Source organism: Erinaceus europaeus, chromosome 1 (genome assembly GCF_950295315.1).
Source record: "Erinaceus europaeus chromosome 1, mEriEur2.1, whole genome shotgun sequence".
NCBI lineage: Eukaryota > Metazoa > Chordata > Mammalia > Eulipotyphla > Erinaceidae > Erinaceus > Erinaceus europaeus.
In genome coordinates, this window is record NC_080162.1 from 89,488,273 (window position 1) to 89,507,362 (window position 19,090).

The 19,090-nt window shown below is 41.2% G+C and overlaps 1 protein-coding gene across 1 annotated transcript in view; it reads left to right on the forward strand.

The window, feature by feature from the left end:
- STK4 (serine/threonine kinase 4) overlaps positions 1–18,065 on the forward strand; it is a 97,347-nt gene extending 79,282 nt beyond the window's left edge. The window contains exon 11 of the mRNA XM_007530867.3: positions 13,768–18,065. Within this exon, the coding sequence (XP_007530929.1) occupies positions 13,768–13,926 (159 nt within the window). The 3' untranslated portion in view covers positions 13,927–18,065. The remainder of the gene's footprint in view (positions 1–13,767) is intronic.
- The last annotated feature ends 1,025 nt before the right edge of the window (positions 18,066–19,090 follow it).

Below are 19,090 nucleotides of genomic sequence, written 5' to 3' on the forward strand. Positions count from 1 at the left end.
CCTCCTCCTCCTCCACTTCCTCATCCTCTTCTTCTCTTCCTTCTCCTTCTCCTTCTCCTTTTTAACAATTCTTACTTTTAATGAAAGACACAGAGAGAAAGACCAGAGCACTGCTTAACTCTTTTATGGTGGTGCTAGGGGTTGAACTTAGAACCTTGGAGCCTCAGGCATGAAAGGCTTGTGCAGAATCATTATGTTGTCTCCACAGCCCCAATATTATTTCTTTTAATTCTAGCTAAAAATTGTCCCCTAGAACTTCTGCGCATGATTTCTTTTTTCCTCATAGAAACTTTATAGAATATTGGTTGGGATTACAAGAATTTTCCATTTGACTGACAAAGCCAGTCTTGCTGTGCAGATGTCCCCTCAGGCTAGTGCCAGTTCCCGTGAGAGTTGGGACATTGTCGGATCGCCTGTTCCACCATGTTGTCCTCCTCAGGCTAGTGCCAGTTCCCACGAGAGTTAATATGATATTCTTGAAGTGCCCTTCCCAACCAATCCTGTCCCGGCTTGTCACTCCCAGTTTTTGCCCTATAAAGCCATTCTTCTTCCGTCCCTGGTCTCTTGCCCCGCTCTTGCCCGCTTTTCACTTCGGTGATTAGACGCAGGGAAGGTTGCTGCGCGAGGCGGCCATTTTGGCTAGCTCCATGTGGCCTGAACCACTGCCCTCCCACCCAACTCTGAGGTGCCCGCGTGAATAAAGAATTGTGTTTCCTCTCCACTCTGGATCTCCTCTCTCTCCCCTCCATGGCGCAGCTGACACAGTCTCTTGCCTCTAACCACTTAGTAACATAGCTTAAGTAAACTGCCAGCCTTATGCTCAGTCTTTGTGGTTGAAGCAAGCAGCTAAGTCTGGATACTCGTTCTATTCAGTACTGTTGCTTTTGGTGGCACTTATGTACTTAATTTTCTTTATATCTGAGATTATGAGTATCATAGTAGATGTTGTGTAAGAACCTCTAGAGTACAGATGAGGAGCAGGTCATAGTGAAAAGCCAGGGACATGGGCAAAGGGTTCTGGGCACCAACAGAGGTGGGAGGCCTTCAGAGCGGGGAAGCTCTACAGGACTGTGGTGTCCATGTCAACAGGACTGCTCACCTGTTGTGGCCAGGCCGAGACTGCAGGGTCACAGACACAGTCTGAACCCAGATGGGGCTACACTTCACTCTGTCTTAATATCTGTTGACTGCCCTGTGCTGGATACTCAGAAGAACTTCCTCCACTCTCACTTCCCCTCCAATCCATCTGCTGAGAAAGCTTACCACATATATTTTAAAGGAGAAAGAAGTGCTTAACAAGGTTTCATTGTTTATGATAGAACATATGTAGAAGAATGCCTTTGGAGCTGAGAGACAAATTGCTAACTATGCATTCTCTCATATATATATTTTTAATATTTATTTTCTTTTGTTGCCCTTGTTTTATTGTTGTAGTTATTGTTGTTATTCATGTCATCGTTGTTGGATAGGACAGAGAGAAATGGAGAGAGGAGGGGAAGATGGGGAGAGAAAGCTTGTGAAGCCACTCCCCTGCAGGTGGGGAGCCGGGGGCTTGAACTGGGATCCTTACGCCTGTCCTTGAGCTTTGCGCCACCTCCGCTTAACCCACTGCGCTACTGCCTGACTCCCACTTTTTTTTTTAACTGAGTTTAGATAAATTTACTGCTAGGAATATTGTGAGCATCTTTTCTGAACCAAAAAACTAGAACATACAATCTTCAACAGAATTTTTTTTTTCCTGGCTGGTTAATTTATGTACATTTGAGAAGTATTACCCTGGCAAAAATTAAGCCACATTTTTATCCATATCACTTACATACTCCTTAAAAATAATAAAGGACTGTCCCAGTGTATCTACATACATAGTAACAACTTTATAGAAAAATACGTAAACTCATCTTTTGTAGACACCCTTAAATCAGGAAAATAAAACAAGATAAAAATTTGTATTTAGCAGTCATGTGCTTATGGCACAATCAAAAGTCACAATCTCTCTCTCTCTCTCTCTCTCTCTCTCTCTGTTTTAACCTAATTTATGTTTTCAGTATTGCAGGATGTTCAGGTCCCAAGACTAGGCGGCCATTGTAGAAAGATTCTGACAAGACTTGCAGGGAGAGCTTGTTTACTCTTGAGCAGAATTCTTTTTTTCTCCAGGCACTTCGAGAGATGATTTATTTTGAGGCTTTATGTTGTAAGTCTCTAACCCTTCATTATATGGGAATTCCCAGCAGAAGGACTCCTCTGTTATTTAAAGTGAAATCAAATTGTATTTTAGCTTTGTTTGGGATTCTTTGGCTTTTATTTGGCAAATGAAAGAAAAGGCCTGGCTTTTTTGTTAGCTTGGAAATTTCCATCCCAAGAAAGTATACAGAGGTACAGCTTGCAGGAATTCTTATGTGATTAGCTAGCTCTTTTTCTGAATTATTAAGCTACATTAAATCAACAACTTTGTCTACTTGGTGTTTTAGGTTTTTATATCTTCTGAAAGATTAATATCCTCACAAGAATGATGGTATTTTTGATGTCTTCCTTTAGTGCTTTCAAATACCAAGAGAATTATATTCTTCTCTATTCTTGTACTCTACCTTCTAACATTAGCTGTTATTGTAGAAGATGGTATTTCTTAACTTCCTGAAAGTTTTCCTCTCACAGTTTGGTTTCCTTAAATGAAATTTATAAACCAATTTAGAGATTATTTTAAAAATAGAACTCTCCGTAAAGCACAATCATAAGCAACCAAGACTAAAGTGATTTTTTTTTTAAGGGTAGCACCAGATGTTGTATAAGAGCATTATCTCTACCAAGTAACCTGCCTGGCAGATTTTTTGGAGAAAGGCAGGGAGTGACAGGCAGAGAGAAAAGACACCAGAGCACCACCCCCTTTCCATGGAGCTCCTCCTGGTGTTGTCCATGATGCTCCCATGTGCTGGGACTCAAACCCAGGGCAAGGTGTGCATTCACCTGTGAGCTGTCTCCTGGCCTCTATAGTGAATTGTTATCCCCCCCCCCCCGAATTATTGCAATCATGGATCTAGATAAGCTTCTCATTTTGATTTTGGCAGGCTTGGGTCAGCTTAGAGTAGTTGACATAACTTTATTTTAAAACCTTTACACAGTACTCTTTTTATTTATTTATTTTATTTACTTACTACATATTTTCAAAGCTTCTGAAAAGCCCACCGCCTTCCTAGCAATTGAGGAGACCTAGTAAAAAGTCAAGTAAAGAAGACATAAGGATTAAGAATATATTTGTCTGTTAAATATTTATTGTGAACTCTTTTCTGCTGACCTAACTCTCTGAAAAATATAGTAGATGTAGTCCCTACTCCTATATAGCTGTCACTTTAGTACAAAGTAAAGGTAGTGGGGCCGGGTGGTGGCACACCTGGTTGAATGCACATGTTGAAATGTCCAAAGACTGGGTTTGAGCCCCCAGTCTCCACCTGCAGGGAGACAGCTTCACAAGTGGACTGTTCTGAGGACCACATGACATAATGCACATGACAGTGCTGAGCATAGTGCCTATCACATAGAACTCAATTATAATAGCTTTATTTATGTTAGCAATCATTAGATTCTCAGGAATGCCTTAATGGTAGCATGTTTTCATGACTTATTTTTACTTTTTAATTTTTTTTTAATTTTTAATTTTTTCCTTTTTGTGGCCCTTGTTTATCATTGTTGTTGTTATTATTGGTACTATTGCTGTCGCTGTTGTTGGATAGGACAGAGAGAAATGGAGAGAGGAGGGGAAGACAGAGGAGGGAGAGAAAGATAGACACCTGCAGACCTTCTTCACCACCTGTGAAGCGACTCCCCTGCAGGTGGGGAGCCAGGAGCTCAAACCAGGATCCTGGTGCCAGTCCATGCACTTTCCGCCATGTGCGCTTAACCTGCTACACCACCACCCAGCTCCCCATGACTTACTTAACTTAGCTTCTCTTATGTGAAGACCACAGCAGATATTTTTGGTCTCATATGCACTCTTGCTCGTCCTTTATTATCCTTGCTCCTTCCCTATCCAGGGCTCACACGAGTGTCAAGCACAGAGCAGGTATTCATTATGTGCTTGTAATGAAAGTCAAATTAGAATGCTAGAAGCAGTCCTTCTTGAGATCCAGTATGATTTGTCATTTGAGGTGTGAAAGTTTCTATGGGTTCTTCCTATGGAAGACCAGTATCATGATTGGGGGGAGGGAGTGCCGGAGTCTTAATACCTGTGCCATAGGTCATTATGAAAATTACAGAACAAAAAACAAAACAAAAAGCAGATGCAGGGTGGTTTTCAAAGTTAGTGGTGAAAGTTTGTGCCAGAACAGAGCTGGGATAAATCCCTAGCTACTTTGAAATTTTATTTTGTCACGTGAGTTTAAGGGTAATCTTCATAAATAAGAAATAACTAACAGTATGCAAGTAATATAATTTGTTTTATAGTAAAGCTTCATTAACTGAAGGAAAAAAATTCTTATTTTGTTCATATCATTTATCAAATCATAGCATTCACACACATACACAAGCACATTTGCTATGTACTGAAGACCTCTTTGGTAGGAGGCTTTCTGCATACAATCTTCAAGTAGATTGAGGCTAATCTTCCCATCAAAACTTTTGTCATTACATTACCATGCCCACTTGGAGCCATATTTCTTTTTAATTAATTAATTAATTAATTTACCTTCAGTGTTATTGCTGGGGCCCAGTGCCTGCACCACGAATCCACTGCTCCTGGTGGCTATTTTTTTCCTTTTTGTTGCCCTTGTTGTTTATCGTCGTTGTGGTTATTATTGTTGTTGTTATTGTCTTGTTGGATAGGACAGAGAGAAATCAAGAGAGGAAGGGAAGAGAAAGATAGACACCTACAGACGTGCTTCACTGTTTTGTGAAGTGACCCCTCTGCAAGTGGGGAGCCGGGGCTAGAACCGGGATCCTTACGCTGGTCCTTGCACTTTGTGCCATGTGTGCTTAACCTGTTGCGCTACCGCCTAGCCCCCCCCCCTTTTTTTTAACCAAAGCACTGCTTAGCTCTTGTTTATGGTGGTACAGGGGATTGAACCTGAGACTTTGGAGCCTCAAGCATGAGAGCCTCTTTGCATAACCGTTATGCTATCTACCCCCACCCCATATTTCTTTGCTTTACATGATACTTTCCGTTCTTCTTAATATTTTCATACATGTTCTGTCTTCTTTTTGGTTAGTATAACAATTCTATGTATTGATTTGAAATAATCATATTGATTGGGGGAGTAGGCCAACTGGTAGAGTGTCAGGCTCTCTCTCATGCCTGAGGTTCCCAATTTGATCCCTGGCAGCACATATACTGGAGTGGTGTTCTGGCTTGTCTTTCTCTGCTTCATGTGAAACACTGTTATATGTAGTAAATAAAATTAGTCTTTGGGAACAATGAAATAATCATAAATTCAAAGTGGGAGTGAAATGATTATTAATTGACAGTGACTTTGCAACTTGTCTTATTGAAGAAACATTAGGAAAGTGTTATAGAAAGATTGATGAAAGCATGATTTATTATGATTACAAATTGAATCAGAGGACACCTTTCATTAAAGTTTTCACAAGCTTCATTTAAGGAGCAAGGTCTTTTGAAATCAGATGATCTAGTGCTTACTTCATCCATGCAGATTGTGATTTGATTGTAGACTTCCTTATTTTCTGCTTGACTGTCTTCTCAGTCATCTGCTAAGAGATTACTTCTGCCTTACTTTATTAGAGTCATCTCTCACCTATCTAGATAGAGTCCACTCCTAGAGAGCCAGGTTCACTTTAAGAAAGGGCAAATATCTGTAGTAGAACTAAATTATTCCCTTAAAGGCCTTTTGACATCATTCTTTTCTTTCCTTTTTTTAATATTTTATTTATTTATTTATTAATGAGAAAGATTGGAGGAGAGAGAGAAAGAACCAGACATCACTCTGGTACATGTGCTGTTGGGGATCAAACTCAAGACCTCATGCTTGAGAGTCATGCTTGAGAGTGCTGTGTCTCATGAACAGAAGACTGTACACCTCAAACACGCCATCCCTTCTGGACAGGTGTGCCAAGTTGATACCCCAAACAGGTAATGTTTTATTATGGTCAAGAATGAGGACAGAAAACACCTTGGGTTTAGCAAGATGACAAGGAAGCATAATAGAAACTAGAAAGTTGAATGAAGCCATCAACATATTACTCTATACCTTCAACACTGGTCGCTAGAAAGTTAGTTTAAAAATGCAATAAAATAAAAATGGTGGTCCGGGAGGTAGCGCAGTGAATACGACATCCCTTCTGGACACACCTGTCCAGAAGGGATGGCGTGTTTGAGGTGTACAGTCTTCTGTTCATGAGACACAGCACTCTCAAGCTTGGACTCTCAAGCATGAGGTCTTGAGTTTGATCCCCAACAGCACATGTACCAGAGTGATGTCTGGTTCTTCCTCTCTCTCCTCCAATCTTTCTCTGTGAGTGGGTATAGTGTGTGAAGACTGAAGTTTGCATTTACAGGTTCTGACAGGCTACTCGTTGATGTGTTTTTTAAAGATTTATTTTATTCACTACATAAAAAAGAGAGAGAGACAGAGAGCGTACTCATGAGCCAGATATGAGAAGCAAGAAGAGAGATGTCAGAGCACCATTCTAGTTATGTTATGTTATGTTATGTTATGTTATGTTATGTTATGTTATGTTATGTTATGTTATGTTATGTTATGTTACTTTACCAGAGCACTGCTCAGTTCTAGCTTATAGTGGTGTTGAGGACTGAACCTGGGACATCTGGAGCCTCAGGTTCATTGAAATTCTTTTTGCATAGTCATTATACTATCTCCCCAGCCCACTATTCTGGCACATTTGGTGCTAGGGATTGAGCTGGGAGCTTCAGGTATGAAATTTTATGATCTTCCAGTTAAGCTATCTCCCTAACCTCTCTTTAATGATTTTTCAAGGCACCATTTGCATTAGTAGGCCTCTGAGATGAGAGTTTCTAGAGTAGAGGAGCAGAACTTTGAAATAGTAGTAAGCCCACTCCTTTGGATATGGACTAGGCTTGTTTGTTAACTTTGTACCTTGTTGTCAAGGCAAAATAAAGCTCTTTACTTTTCTAATATGTTTAGCTTAGCTTGACTCTACTGATTCAAAAAAAGTCTGTCAGTGAAATTCTTTTTTTTTTAAAAAAACCATTTTTTAATTATCTTTATTTATTGGATATAGTCAGTAAGAAATTGAGAGAAAAGGGGGAAATAGAGAGGAAGGGAGACAGAGAGACACCTGCAGCACTGCTTCAACACTCACAAAGCTTTCCCCCTGCAGGTGGGGACCAGGGGCTTGAACCTGGGTCCTTGTGCACTGTGTGACGTGTGTGCTCAACTGGGTGTGCCACCACCTGGCCCCATCAGTGAAATTCTTATGTGATGAAACATTAGCTGAGTCTTCTCAATTGTTCTGTGTACCAGTTGTGCAACTGACAATGATAAGGTATAATTCAGACTTCCCAAATAACTGAGATTAAGAAGAAAACAGTTCCCATCAGCTTTCTGTATTTATACTAATGCTGAATTTAGCTGCGGTCTGTCCCAGAGGAAGCGAGCCATTTTCCTCTGACTCAGGATTTCTCACACAGAGTTCACTAGAGACACCTCTGTGTGCGTGTCATGTGTCTTGCACCATATTGTGAGCGCATCAAACTTACTTCCTAGTGAAACAGCAGCTACTGTTTATATTTTTAAAACAGTCTCTCTCTTTTTTCTTTCTTTCTTTCTTTCTTCCTTCCTTCCTTCCTTCCTTCCTTCCTTCCTTCCTTCCTTCCTTCCTTCCTTCCTTTCTTTCTTTCTTTTTCTTTCTTTCTTTCTTTCTTTCTGAGACCACTGCTCAGCTCTGGCTTATGGTGGTGTGGGGATTGAACCGGAAACCTCAGAGTCTCAAGCATGAAAGTCTTTTGCATAACGATTATGCTGTCTTCCCAGCTCCCCCCTTTTTTATTAGCAATACAATATTGACTTACAAAATTACATGCCAACAGGGTTATCATTCCACACCCATTCCCACCACCAGAGTTCTGAATCCCAAGTCCCTCCATTGCAAACCACCACGGTTCTCCCAAGGTTGCAGATATGGGTTAACTGTCATCTCTACAATTACCTGTCTACATTTGTACATAATTGTCCCCTTTTCTTCCAGGTCTAATCCTCTCTTCCCCTCCAATCCACACATAACCTTGTTACTACATCCAAATATCTCTCCCCTTTTGTCCTTTCTCTCTGGGACCTAATGGAGCTGGAGTTCAGAGCCCTCTTATCCTCTCCCTCCTATCACTTCTCCCCCACTGGGAGTATGGATCAAAATTGTATTTGGGGTACTGAAGAAAGTATGGATCAAAGTTGTATTTGGAGTACTGAAGGAAGGAGTTCTGGCTTCTGTAATTGCTTCTCTGCTGGATTTGGGTGTTGGCAGGTTGGCACATACCCCCAGCCTGTTTCTATCTTTCTCTAGTGGGGTAGACCTCTGGAGAGGTGAGGTTCCAGGACACATTGGAGAAGTCAGGATGGAATCATGGTAGTATCTGCAACTTGGTGTCTGGAAGGTGGCAAGATATACAGTAAGACTAAATGGTTAATGAACAGGAACCAAAAATTAGGAACAGAGCAGATGAGACTAGGGATCTTAGAGTGGAAGAAAGCTTGGAAGTCCATTTTAGGCATGTTTCTAGGGGCCCACGACTATGGTAGTTTTTACTTGAGTTTGCTATGTAGCATGAAGTTGGATAGAACTATTGTCTGAGAAAATGGTGAGACCATATCTTTTTTTTTTTTTTTTTGCCTCTAGGGTTATTGCTGGGGCTCGGTACATGCATTATGAATCCACTGCTCCTGGAGGCTATTTTTCCCCTTTTGTTGCCCTGGTTTTTTTATCGTTGTTGTGGTTATTATTGTTGTTGTTATTATTGATGTCGTTGTTGAATAGGACAGAGAGAACTGGAGAGTGAAGTGGAAGGCAGAGAGGAGGAGAGAAAGATAGACACCTGCAGACCTGCTTCACCACTTGTGAAGCGACCTCCCTGCAGGTGGGGAACCGGGGTCTCAAACCTTACGCCAGTCCTTGCGCTTTGCATCATGTACACTTAACCCACTGTGCTACCACCCGAACCCCAAGACCACATTTTTTTTTTTGTTCCTCCAGGGTTATTGCTGGGCTCGGTGCCTGCACCATGAATCCACCTCTCCTGGAGGCCATTTTTCCCCCTTTTTGTTGCCCTATTTGTTGCAGCCTCGTTGCAGTTACTATTGCCATTGTTGACATTGCTTTGTTGTTGGATAGGACAGAGAGAAATGGAGAGAGGAGGGGAAGACAGAGAGAGAGGGGAGAGAAAGATAGACACCTGCAGACCTGCTTCACCGCCCGTGAAGCGACTCCCCTGCAGGTAGGGAGCCGGGGGCTCGAACCGGGATCCTTACGCTGGTCCCTGCGCTTTGCGCCACGTGCGCTTATCCCACTGCGCCACCGCCCGACTCCCAAGACCACATTTTTTAAGAGAAATTTCCTCCGCACCTAAGTTGTTGCTTTGATTTGCTCAGACATCCATGGACATCGTCAGACTGGGTAAAAAGCAACAAAAGCAAGTGAAATGTAGGCTTTTATTAGACAGTCGTGAGCGAAATCAATCTCAAAGCATCAGTGCTGTCTGTGAGACTTGGATCCCATCCTTTTTTATTTACCCAAGATGGATGATGTGTTGATTAGCATCCAGCAGGTCAGAACGTTCTAAATAACCATGATTAAGAGGCTTCTTTTAGTCTCTCCTTCCGTGACCTCTGCATGAGCACCCCAGACCCCTGTGGTTGGTCAGTTTCCTTTAGCACAACCCACCTTTAGTCCTGAGTCTGTGGCTCTGGGTTTAGTTTTACTCAGAAGGATCACTTCTCATTCTTTTGATTACCTCATTCTTTTAAACTATATTCCTCCTTCTCCCTTTCTTTCTCCACTTGCTCCTTCTCCTCCTCTTCCTTTTTTTTCTTCCCCAATATCAGCCAACATTCTTATTGACTGTGTTCCCTGTGTGTGATTTATCTTCTTACCTGTATTCTTCAAAGGTGCTCTACTTATCTCAAAATATATTTCCCGTCATAGAAAGTTCTTTTATGTCTAAATGAAAAATTGAAACTAACCCAAGATGTGTTCGTATCAGTATAAAATAGATTTGAATCTAGTAAACAAAAACTCCCTTTGATTTCAAAAGAGTCACCTTTAGGGGCCGGGTGGTGGTACACCTGGTCGAGCTCACACATTACCATGCAGAAGGACCTGGGTTCAAGCCCCCAGTACCCACCTACAGGGAGGAAGTTTCACAAGCAGTGAAGGAGTGGTACATGTGTCTGTCTTTTTTCTTCTCTATCTCCCTCTCCCTTTTCAATTTCTTTTTGTCCTATCAAGTAAAAAAAGAAAGAACATGGCTGCTGGAAGCAGTGGATATGTCTTGCAGTCACAAGCCCCAGCAATAACCCTGGCGGCAATAAAAAGCAAGTTAAAATAAAAAGAATCACTTTTAATTGTGTAAGCTCTATTGGGGCAGGATTCCTTTGCTGTGCTGAATCCCCGTAGAACCTTAATGGCACCCAGGGAACCTATTCCCTTGGTTCCTGTAACTTCTATTATTTTTGACTGGTAATTCTTTCAACCTCTGTTTTGCTTAGCACAGTAAACAAGACAAAACTGCTGCCCTCAGAACTTTCACCCTAGTAACCAGGAAAAATAAGAATCAATGCAAGATGCTATTTGTTTTGCAGGAATAAAATAGGACCTAAGATAGAGAATACTGGAGAGGAGGCAGCCCCTCTGGGTAAAATGGTCAGAGAAAGCTCATTCAGATTGAGGAATTGATCATCTGAGCTAAGGCCTAACTAAGGAAGAACTGAGGAAGAACCATCTGGGCAGAAAAATCACTAACTGTAGACTCTTGAAACAGAGAAAGTGTAGCTTTTTGTTCGTGGATCTAAAATTTAGTGTGGTTAGAGGATTCAGAGCAGTGGGGTAGACTGGCAGGTAATGAAGTTGGAGGAGGACGGTGGGGCCAGAGATGTTGAGACTGGTGAGCCTGAATTTTTTTGAGCACCTGAGAGGGTGGTGGTCCCATTCCTGAGGTAGGGGAGACTGAAGATTAAGAAGTTTGGGGGTGAGGAAGGGGTGGGACTCAAGCTCTAACAAGGACATGTGAAACTGCAGATTTCCACGTGGTGACCAGGGGCTGAAATATGAATTAATCTAATGTGTGAGTATGGAAAGCAGAGGAAATTTCTAGTGTAGAGATACAAATATGGGAATCACAGTAAAGGGAGGGTGTTTAAATCCTGAGGGTAGAGGGTAGATCATTCCTTTAGTTAATGAGAACAGTTCCAGCTATTACCAGACTGGTTTGAGAATTTGTTCTTCCAGGATCCTGGTTATAACAAAATGGCAGCACCACAGATATTTTAAGATATCTATTTGAAATTTATTTATGCTACCAAAAGCTAGGAAGATGAAATGTTATGCTCGGCTCCATAATTCTAGTTTTTGAATTTTTTCAGAAAAATTCATATTTGACTGTGACCAAATTATTAGCAGTAACTGGCTGAACGTGTTCTATTAAATCAGCTGTAACTTAAGACCCAAATGCCTTTTGACAAGTAAATTAGCCTGAGATAAAAGCCTGAGATAAAACTGCTTGGGAGTTAGGCGGTAGCGCAGCGGGTGCAAGTGGCGCGAAGCGCAAGGACCGGCTTAAGGATCCCGGTTTGAGCCCCCAGTTCCTCACCTGCAGGGGAGTCCCTTCACAGGTGTTGAAGCAGGTCTGCAGGTGTCTATCTTTCTCTCCCCCTCTCTGTCTTTCCCTCTCTCCATTTCTCTCTGTCATATGTAACAATGACGACATCAATAACTACAACAACAATAAAGAACAACAAGGGCAACAAAAGGAAAAATAAATAAAAACTAGAGTGCTTGCGATTGGTCCCATTTATCTTATCTAATCCTCATCACAGCCCAAGGATGGAGGAACTTAGTGCTGTCTCTGCCAAAGGAGAGAACAGGTGCAAAGAGGTTAGGATCTGTGCTAGATTAAGTCCATAATCATCAATATCATTCAGTATTGGGTTTGTGGTAGGCTTGATTTGAAGGAACTGAGAAAGTTAAGGACTAGGCAGCCATCACTCTTTGGGATGGCCCTGAGCCAAGAACACCAACGTTTGTGATGGTAGGCTCGAGGGAAAGTAAAAAAAAAAAAAAGGATGTATTTTTCTCTGCCAAACTTTACAGCATTTCCTCCAACTCAAGTCTTTCCATTCTTGCTTTACAAAGAGCCTTTCGTCGTGAACTGTTAGGCTTTTCTCACTTCTCAGACAGCCTCCCTGAAATGGCTAAGGAAAATTCCTGTGGTGACAGGTCATTAAACCATATTTAGGGAGGCCACTGTAGCACTTCACATGTGTTCACTCCCCACCCTGTAAAAAGAAGGTGGACAGAAAGGGGCTCCTTCATCCACCTTCCTCTGCCATTTCCCTGCTGAGGCCTCAGGAAGGGCTGAAGGAGATGATGGTTCAGTAAATCTCTTGTTAGGTTCGAGTGAGTCTTTGAGTTCTTGAATCACTGCACTTATTAAACTGGTCAGACAAGGTCGCCTTTCATTCCTAACCCTGCCAGCCAGGACTGGCCTTGCCTGGGTTCAGTGAACACTGTACAGATGGAAATGAAGCCACTTACTCAGCAGCTGCAGACATAAGGTTGAGCATGAGTACTGCTGAGCTCCAGTAAAAAAACCACACTATATAAGTGCTAGTTTTTGTGATTAATTTAGATATTTAGTCAGGGGCTGGGCGGAAGGATCCAGGTTGGTGCTCCCACTCTCCACGTGCAGGAAGGATGCTTCACAAGTGGTGAAACAGGTTTGCAGGTGTCTCTCTCCCTCTCTGTCTCTCCTTCCTCTCTCAATTTCTCTCAGTCCTATCCAATAAAATGGAAAAAAATGGCCTCCAAGAGCCATGGATTGCTAGTGTTGGCACCAAGTCCCAGTGATGACCCCGGGGGCAAAAACAAAAAAGAAACCAAAAATTAGATATTAAATCCCTTATTCCTTACTAGATGATGAAAAAAAAAAATCTTAGAAATTTAGGATTTTCTTCCAACTGTTCCCCCTGCTTTTCAGGGTTGTGTTGATATCCACAAGAGACTTATGTAGATAATAGAATATATATCAAGTGTTTAGAGTATACCTGGCATAGGATTAACTCTCAGTAAATGCCAGTATATGTGATTAGGATGACAGTGCCAACTACCGGAAGTGTAGGAAGTCAGGGGTGGAAGGAAAATAATTGATCCTCAGTCAGAATCCATACTCTCTGGTGTGGTATCCGGAGAGAGAAAGGTCACTTAGCCAGATGCTCACCTTGAGAGTGAGACATGGACTAGGAGTTAACTATCAATTGGCATACAAATAGTTACTGCTATTTTATGTTAACTAAATTAAAAGATGAAAATACTGTTAAGCTCCTAGTAAAGGCACAGTAAAACAAAGAGATTAGCTCTTAGAACCCTTGTAGGGATAAATTGTCTCAGAAAGCTTGGCGCTTCATCATTCATTTGAATGAGCTGTCACTGCCCAGTCATTTCCACCCCAAATTTGGTCTGACCACAGTGCCCTCCCTCTCTCTCCTCTCACTTCCGTGTGTGGCTAGAAGGGTGAGCACCTCTGCTGCCCTGCCACAGATCCAGGCTCCGTTGTGACTTTACTTTTGCCTTCCTTTCTAGCTCAAGACCTGGACAGTGGAGGACCTTCAGAAAAGGCTCATGGCCCTTGACCCCATGATGGAGCAGGAGATTGAAGAGATCCGGCAGAAGTACCAGTCGAAGCGGCAGCCAATCCTGGATGCCATTGAGGCTAAGAAGCGGCGGCAACAAAACTTCTGAGCAAGACCTGGATGGGCGGGCCCCACGCCACCTCCCCTCCCAGGCCTGCAGTAGACTCCAGATTGCTCAAGTCTCTTAGCCAATGCTTCCGCCCCATCTTTCTCCACAGCACCTTTGTGAACTCAGGAATGTGCGCCAGTGGGAAGGATTCCACAGCCAGTGTGCCATCTTGATGTGTGTGTGTTTGAATTGGTCAGGTATATTTCAAAGGATTTACATTGGCGCTTTTAAACTCAGAGTTTTAAACCCCAGGAACTGAGACTCTTAACTGAGTGATAGCTGGGAAAGTTTTACATTGTCATTTTTTTTTTCCTTCTTCTCCCAATAGCTTTCATTTGTTCTTTCTGGAAGACTTTTAAATATATATATAAATATGCACATATATATATAAATTATAACCAGATGCCCCACACAGTGTAGTGGCATCTCTGTATAGGTACAGTTTTAAACAGTTTGCCTCTTTTGTGTCAGATTATGGTACTGTGGAACATGAGGGCAGAGGACACCAGGAGGCTGTTGGGCTCACTAGACTCTCAGGAGCCAACCTCATCCTTTTGCTGGGCTGCATTTAAAAGTTAGATTTGGGTCAGTTCTTTCACCATGGTTCCAGCCTTGTGTAGATCTACCCTGGCTTCTGGAACAACTGGTGATGTCCAAGGGTAGGCCTTGAGAGTTTGTGTTTACTTTTTGCATTCCTGTAGATGCCTGAAGCCCTCTTTTGCAAATTGGCCTTTGAGGCTTCAATGCCTTTCATCCATCTCCACTCTCCCAACTGCCTAAAGTCACAGCACAGATACTGTCCAGTGCCTTAAGAAGAGACAAGACCCACTGATGGGACAGGCTTACCAGGAACTCTCAGAAACATGGGGCTGTGCTCAGTCCACAAAAGGGAAAGGGGTTTTCAGAATTCTCATTTTCATGTGAAGGTCACACTGTCAGGGCATTTTGCTCTACATTCCTTAACAGACGGGTAAAGGGCATTGTTTTTGTGATTAACATTCAAATATGTGACTTTTATTTTTCTCATTTTACTGCTAAGGGGCCTGGAAAGGATACATGAATACCAGACTAAAGTTTGTTCTCCAGGAGACTCAACCCAGACACATAGAATGATGCCAGGGCTGGAAGGGACTGCAGACATCTGGTCTGGCTGAGGTTTAGAGAAAGAGGTCACAGGGCCAAGATCACAGAGCAAGTTAGAGTAAGACTGAGACTAGACCATGAGGTTCTTCACTTCCAGTTCACTGAACCAAGAAACCCATTCTCTAATGAAAGAAAATTTGACTTACTTTTGGTTAAATTGTTAAAACAAACAAACGAAAAACTGTTGGATGCTCTTGCTGCTTTCTCTTTGGCAAGTGACTAGCTATGAAGAGAGTCCTGAGGACAACCAGATCATTTTGTGTCAGACATCACATGAGCTCTGTAGCACCTGGTGGATGCAGGAGATTTAGGACCTAAAGCTGGTCAGAGGGCTTTGCAGAAGACAGCACTCAGAGGAACATGCCCTCTAGTCAGCCAACCAAGAAGCAGACGGTTGAGAAAGACAAATGCCTTTTTATTTTCTAACAGCCCATCCCCTCTTGTAGGGAAGCTGTGACTAGGTTGTACCCATGGATACTGTAATTTGACTCCTAAATTGTTTTTGTTCCCCAAACCTGGGGATCAATGGAGAAGCAGGGAACATTTCTCTGCTGTGGTAAGATTCTGTTCTTTACAATTAAAGCAAGTTTTTTAAAAATGTAAGAGGTAGTTGCTTGTCTGCAGGACTTGGCCAGTTAAGCAGCTGTGTGACAAATACAGAAGGGAAGAGGAAATTTAAGGTCCTGCTACAGTAATACATGGCAGCTAGCATTTGTTGATTACTCAGGTGCCAGGCACTGAGCTATGAGATTCTTTATATATGTCAGCTCCAAACTTCACATTAATTCTGTGGACTATATACTTTATCCTTATTTCACAGATGAAGAAATAGGGCTGTTTTTTTTTTTTTTTTTTTTTTTGTTTTTTCTTGGCGAGGGAGTCCTTTAACAAGAGGGTACAACTAGTGGTAGAGATAGTTCTCATCATACCACCACACGGGACCAATATTTACCAGGAAGAGGAAAATCACAAGTATTTTTAAAAATGAAGTGACCACCTTTTCTTGCACAAGCTAAAGTAACTGTCATTTTTAGTTTGGGAAACAGATGAATTGACAGGCAACTCTGACAGCTAAGTGGGTTTTAAATGTCAAAGCATTGGACATATATTACCTCCACATTATCTGTCATATTGGTGAACAATCTTGCCTCAGTCTCTTTTTTAAAAAAAAAAATTTATTATTATCTTTATTTATTTTGATAAGAGAAAGCCAGAAATCGAGAGGGAAGGGAGGTTATAGATAGGAAGAGAGGCAGAAAGACACCTGCAGCACTGCTTCAACACTTGCAAAGCTTTCCCCCTGCAGGTGGAGAGCGGGGGCTCAAATCTGAGTCCTTGCACACTGTAATATATGCGCTCAACCAGGTGTGCCACCACCCAGCCCCCTCAGTCTTTCTCTTTTAAAAAGACTTTACACTTGATCAAACAAGAGGGCAATGCTCCCTTTATCTCTTCCAAAGTTAGAGCTTTTAGTAAAATAAATTTCAATTTTACCTTTTAAATATTCTTGGGTCATGAACCCTGATGTGAAGTTTATTTTGTTTCAGCTGCGTGTGCACCCCATATGATAGTCCAACAGAGTGCACTGCTCTCAAGTCAATTTCTTCTGGATCAGATATACTTCCTGACAAGCTGTTCCTTTTTTCTAGTGATAGAAAGACAGAGAAACAAGTCCTAATCATTTCCTTTCCTTGAATACTAAATTTAAGATAGGTTAGCTTGTTTTCATTGAGCCCTAAGCTTCAGTCATTGCTGAGTATTTGTGACTCAAGTTTCCAGGAATTTCTTAAGCAATTACTTGTTCTCTCCTTCTAAGAAATGATGATCCACATCTAACAATGTCTTTTTAAAATTTCAGATAGTATAGGAATACTTTCATTGCTTCCTCATTGCTAATTTTGAAGTAAATTTCCATTTTTCTCTTGTCTTTTCCCTTTTTTTCAAGTAATAATTAGATGAGTGAATGAATATTTGGAAAATTGGAGAGAGATATATATACATACATACAGAGACAAAGAAATAATGAGTACTCTGAAAAATTAAAAACTATAATCTTGATTCCTTGTGACTATAGATTCTGATCCAGTAAACATTTATTTGGCACCTACCGAATGTCAGAAATTTAACCCATTTAAAATTCAGTAGTTCTTAACAAGAATGAGAATGGTGACATCATTATAGATCCTACAGATATTAAAAGGCTATTAACAATATTCTGAACAGTTTTGTGTTAATAAATTCAACAACTTAAATGGACAAATTCCTTTTACAATACAGCATCAAACTCTCTCAAGAATACAAATGTGAATAACCAATTAAGACTCAGTAGCTCTGGGTGATGTAGGTATTATTGTCCTTATTTTACAGATAAAGAAGCTGAGACTCAAGTAAAAGGTCTGCAGCTCAGTCACATAGCTAGAATATGGCAGGGCCAGGATTCAAAATCGGTTCTTGTGATTCTTATTGCAGTGCCCTTTCTAGTATACCATATTACCTCTAAAGATTGCAGCTCCTTACTGTAAAATTGTTCCTGCCCAGTTCCCACCTTCCTACCCTATTCTTTCTTCAGCAGTTTGTTTTTTTCATCAGGATTATAGTCATTGTCTTTGAATCTATGTTCTTTGTTGTGTTTGAGAAAAAAAAATTCTTCCACCAGCTTACACTTGGACCAACTTGGAAAAAACAAAAAAAGCTTAAATGCTGTTGCAAATGTACAACTTAAAAATGTGAAGTTTGTAGCTTTAACTTTTTGTAACAAAAACGAGTAACACACTGGCTTAAGTGCTGACTTGAAATGCTATTTTATAAGGTTTGGATGTAAATAATCAGTTGAGGTCAGCAGTTTGTATATGTGTGATACATAGGTTTCTCCATTGCCTTTAAAAAAAAAAAAAAAAGCCTCCTGTGTGCTGTTATGTTAAAATTGTCCTTCTCCTTCCTTCTTTCTTCCTATACCCTGTCTCCTTTGTTTTAAATAAACTGTCCTTTCTACCATAGGTTGTCTTTTTTTTTTTTTTTTTTTAACAAGATCCTCCAAATATGACCTGGGTAATATTTGTGGTACATGCTCATAATACTGAGCCCATAGTATGTTCATTCTAGATTCCAATTTTTCTGTTTTTCCTTTTTAAAAAAATTTATTAGTGACAGTATTGACTTACAAAATTGTAAGATAACGGGAATAATTAATTCCTTACCATTCCCACCACCAGAGTTCTTTATCCCCATTCTTTCCATTAGAAGCTACCGTAGTTCTCCCAAGGTTGTAGATATGGGTTGACTATATTTTTTATAATTATTTGCATAATTATTTAATATATTTGCATATATATATATTTGGCCTTTTCTTTTTCCTCTATGGTCCTCCCCTCTCTTCCCTTCCAAGTCAGACCCACATCTATTCTACTTCTGAGTGCCCTTCCTCTTTTCCTCTTCTCTCTCCAGGTCCTGATGGAATTGGAGTTCAGAGTCCTCTGGTCATCTTCTCCTAACATTTCTCCCCCTTTGGGAGTATGGACCAAAATTCTTTTTGGGGTGCCGAAGGTGGGACTTCTGCCTTCTGTAACTGCTTCTCTGTTGGACGTGGGTATTTTTCTTTATTTCTTCTCCAAGCAACAATTAAATGGATGGATGACTGGACAGATAGCTGGATATTACATTTTCCAAGAATAAACTATATAAAAATGAAAAGACACTTGTAGTTTGTCTTGTTCAGATCTTTACTTAAAGAGTTAGTCTCCAATTCAGAAAATCACTTCTTCAATGTTTGAGTCAGTAATACAAAACAACATACCAATATCGGCTTAGATTTGTAGCTATCATAGTCACAATGAGTCCATGTAACATGAAAACAAAATAAATGACTGAGAGAATGGAGTGCTCTAAAGAAAATGAAAAGGCTGGGGGTCGGGCAGTGGCGCAGTGGGTTAAGCGCATGTGGCGCAAAGCGCAGGGACCGGCGTAAGGATCCTGGTTTGAGCCCCCGGCTCCCCACCTGTAGGGGACTCGCATTACAGGCGGT